We start from the raw sequence: 3,993 nt of genomic DNA on the forward strand, positions 1-3,993 counted from the left end.
GTTTTATTAGCAAGAAAATTATGAGAATGTATATTATTTATGGTAATAGTTATTGTTTTAATAGTATAGTAGATCAATGTTTTAAAACCAGGTATTTATTTGTATCGGATTTAATTTAAAAATGGTACAACCGGTTTACCGAGAGGTTTTGAATAATTTACCATGTAATTCTATATAAATACAATTTGAACACTAATAAACATTCTATATAAGTACATTAATAAACATCACACTTGAACCTAATATCACACATGAACAATAGTCGAGCCAGATATATAGTTTATACTTTGTATACAAAATTAGTCAATTACAAAATATGTAAATAAACATACATTGGATTTGCGTGATAACGAATTGTAATTTACCATGTATACTCGTTTCAGTTTTATTCGCTATGTTAAAAGTAATTTTTAAAAACACATGCCGCGAAAAATAACAAAAATCTCTTGAATTTAAAACCGGTTTGCCGGTTTAAACCGGTATTTAAAAAAACCGACGGTACGATGTTCTAACAAACCGTTCAAAAATTTGCCGAGCTCTAAATACTGGTTACCTTACGAAAATCTGGTATGATTAGTTCAACCAGCCTATACATGCCGGTTTTTAAAACTATATATATATATATATATATACCCAAATTTCAAAGGCAAAGTCATGCTCTTGAAATTCAAACACGCAGAAAGTGAATAAATGTGGAGATCAAATGGTGTTTAGTGTTTACATAATGCTATGAACTTAAGGAGAATAAAATAATGGCCTCACATTTTAGAATCCAGTAGGCCGGTAATTTGAATTCAATGATGAGTTAAATTCTGTTTTTTATATGTTTTTTTTACAGCTAGTTTGGATCATTGACGGGTCACTAACCCATCCAATTATTTTCATTCCTCAAGTACCGAATACCACAATCAGGAGGAACCGAGGAAATCCATCATAGATACCCCTGGCCAACTTTTAACCCCCAATTTTTATCGTAGATGGGACTTGACCCTTTTTAAAAGTCTTTAGATACCTCACCTCATAACCACTTAAGATAGGGATCAAAGATGAGTTAACTAAACCATTGGACCAATAAATAAATATTTGGCTGAATTAAAATGAAAAGCGCAAATTATAAGAAATTGAAAGGGTGTTGAGGCTTGGACCTAAACACAAAAAGGTTGAACTAAAAGCCCACATAGGAACATTTTGGACAAAGTCACTTGCAATAGATCACCCATCCATGATTGTCTTATAAACATCTTATAACGCCATATAAAATGCGTATTTATTGTATCAAGAATTTAGAATATCCTTCAGACATTACCTCCACTCCAAAGCAGCTTAAACGCTATTGTTCATTCCAAATTAAAAATGTGCTTAATTCAATGAACACAAAAAACTTCAAATACAACTGAAGATTTGGTTGGGAAGGGGTACTGGACAGCCTACTTGCAGACAATCTGAGGGGTGGTATGAGTAAAATTTCCAAGAACATTTTGGCAGTAAGCACCGGCTTCTCCAGTGATCGTGACATTATTCGTTACGATTCCAGTACATGAGTGAAACTGCCCAGCACAATTGAAGAAAATTGCTTGCTTTGATGTTGTGTACCCTTCTATATTTCTATACGTTACATCGCTCACTTGTACAAATGATGCTGTTGGCTAATCCAAATCAGGAAGAAAAGTTTAATTAGTCCAGGATATTTTTTATGCTAAAATACAGTAATGTTGATCAGATATAAAATTATTATCAAGTAACAAGGCTTACCGGTGCAGGGCACTCGGGGTTGCTCATATTAGTGCAGTAATGTTGATCAATTACAATTGGATTTGGAGCTCCTAGAATCTCTTTAATGTCCTCAAATGTGATCAACCTAACGTATCCATTTGCATACTACATTGCAATAAACCACTAAAAATTAGAATTAGTATCCTTCAAAAAGTTTAACAATTGTATCACCTCGGTGAAGTTTGATGTGATTTTGATTTTACCGGTAGAGTCTTGATTCTTGCTACAGTTTGCGTTACAAAGAAGGTAATTCTTCGCACTAGTACTTTTTCAACCGAAGTATAAGGAGCATACCTCCCAAAGCTTCCTATGCTGCCAAAACAATCTAGCTAAAGTATGGGACTGAAAGGTTTTTTAAAGAAAAAACAATTCTCCTTAGGTACAAAATATATTTATAAGTTTCTGAATTTAGCACTATCCCAAAGATTTTCTTTATGCTAAAATCATGAAGAGATGTTAGTCGTGTTACCTTATGCCATGACCACCTGCACAAGTGATACCGGTTACATTGATGTCGTTTGCACCACCACTAATAGTCACACAACCGCCGCCTGTTTTTTAATATTATAGGAAAAACAGTTACCTAATAATGCTTTACCATAAAAGAAACTGAGATTTATTGTAAGTCAGTACATACCGGCATAAATATAAGTGTCGTGGATATTAACATGTGATGACCAACTAATGTCGATTCCAGTAGTATAAGAGCGATATTTCTCGAACTTACCTGTAATACGAACATTAATATTTCCGATATCTGCATCTTGACAATCTCTGATGCTAATATAGCTGTTTGGACTATTTATATATCCTGTACGCCGTCTCAGGTGTAACCCATTACAACTTTGAAAGAGTACCAACTGAATAACCGATTTAATCCATTCAAAAAAAACGATTAAATGAGAGTGTCTTTATTTGTTCTTTAGCTAACATGTGGTTTAAAGTAAAAGATGATCATACTGATGGGAACTCTGAGGTTGGACCTGCAGGCTGCAGAGGTAATCAAAACGAATATATTAATTAATAACCAAAATATTGATTAAAGTAAAGAAAAAAAATAACTTGATGGTTAATTTTAATTACCTTAATGTCTCCACCTCCCCACCAGATCGCACCCTGGCCATCTATATGGCCAGGTCCATCGATGATGAGTCCTTTAACCGATACAAAACTAATCAAATGGCCTTCGGTATCACAGCCTTTCCATCCATCTAGACTCGTTGGTGCAATAATTTCGCCCAAAAGCTACCCACCAAAAACATAATTAAATTATCGTAAATCATAACAAACTTAAATGACTTTACTCCACATAATAATACTCGAAAACACTAAATCACAAATAATAATCTTTGATTTGAGTAAGTGTACCGTAATAAGAATGGTAGGAGAACTGCACGGACCCTTGAATTGCACACAATGTATTAAAAACTTCTTGTCTTTTGGTATAATCAGTTGTGGACTCCTTTGTATTGAAATATCTGCACAAAAATTCTCCCATGCGCGAACAAAAGCCTGTATATTGCGAATATGTTTAGAAAAAAGAAATTGGTCTATTGAATATTGAATATGATTGTAGACATGATTCACGTACCGCAGTGTCATCTGTGATGCCATCACCGACTGCGTCAAAATCTGTTATATTCCAGGTTGTTGCTATAGCTGTTTTTGGGCCAAATGAAATGTAAAAAACACTGAACAAGATTGCCATCAAGAAAGCCTGCAAACAGGAGGAATCCTGTAAATGAAGTGAATCTGGGATATGATGGAACCAAACTGTTAGTAATGGTTTGGTTTTAAATGTCAACAGTATGGTTTTTGGTTTTCGATAAAGAAACACCATTAACGGTTTGACTCATGGTTTGACCTAAAACCCATTAAAACGGACTGTGAACACCCTCAAAAACCCATAGGAAGCATATCATACCATTTCTTGAAGCGATCAAAGGTATCTCTAATACTACTTCTATCTTCAGTAAATTCTAGTATATATATTATTAGAGTATATCAGATTAAGTGTATATGTATCAGATTTACAATATATGATTAATTAGTTAGTATATCATGAGTTAAGATTAGTTATTAGGGCACATATTTTTATGTTCTTATGAAATAAATATAATGTTAGATATTTTGCTAGTTCGTGTTATGAATATAATACCTTCTTTTAAAATAACAAAAATTAGTTATTTAACATGTGTAATTAGATTTTTTTTTGTCTTT

General features: G+C 33.3%; 1 protein-coding gene across 1 annotated transcript; it reads right to left on the reverse strand.

Annotated features, from left to right (window-relative positions):
* Nucleotides 1-1,415: 1,415 nt before the first annotated feature.
* On the reverse strand, nucleotides 1,416-3,777 carry LOC143600728 (putative polygalacturonase At3g15720). The gene is made up of 8 exons (XM_077078335.1): nucleotides 3,142-3,777; nucleotides 2,857-3,018; nucleotides 2,734-2,763; nucleotides 2,411-2,633; nucleotides 2,243-2,324; nucleotides 1,977-2,085; nucleotides 1,753-1,878; nucleotides 1,416-1,646 (listed from the first exon to the last, which is right to left on the reverse strand). Exons 1-8 carry the CDS (start codon nucleotides 3,385-3,387, stop codon nucleotides 1,428-1,430), a joined length of 1,197 nt encoding a protein of 398 aa, XP_076934450.1. The 5' UTR covers nucleotides 3,388-3,777; the 3' UTR covers nucleotides 1,416-1,427.
* Nucleotides 3,778-3,993: the final 216 nt, after the last annotated feature.

The sequence above is a fragment of the Bidens hawaiensis genome, unplaced genomic scaffold (assembly GCF_021521415.1).
Source record: "Bidens hawaiensis isolate Kalapana, Puna unplaced genomic scaffold, B.hawaiensis_p1.1 tig00054851_1, whole genome shotgun sequence".
In the NCBI taxonomy this organism is placed as follows: domain Eukaryota; kingdom Viridiplantae; phylum Streptophyta; class Magnoliopsida; order Asterales; family Asteraceae; genus Bidens; species Bidens hawaiensis.

What these genes read in the sequence shown, in the direction of transcription:
- LOC143600728 (XM_077078335.1), bottom strand. Translation starts at nt 3,387, where the DNA reads ATGGCATCACAGATGACACTGCGGTACGTGAATCATGTCTACAATCAT. An exon ending in CTCCTACCATTCTTATTACG is followed by an intron (nt 3,019 to 3,141) that starts GTACACTTACTC and finishes TTTGGTGGGTAG; the next exon opens with CTTTTGGGCGAAATTATTGC. An exon ending in ACCCCGAGTGCCCTGCACCG is followed by an intron (nt 1,647 to 1,752) that starts GTAAGCCTTGTT and finishes GATTTGGATTAG; the next exon opens with CCAACAGCATCATTTGTACA.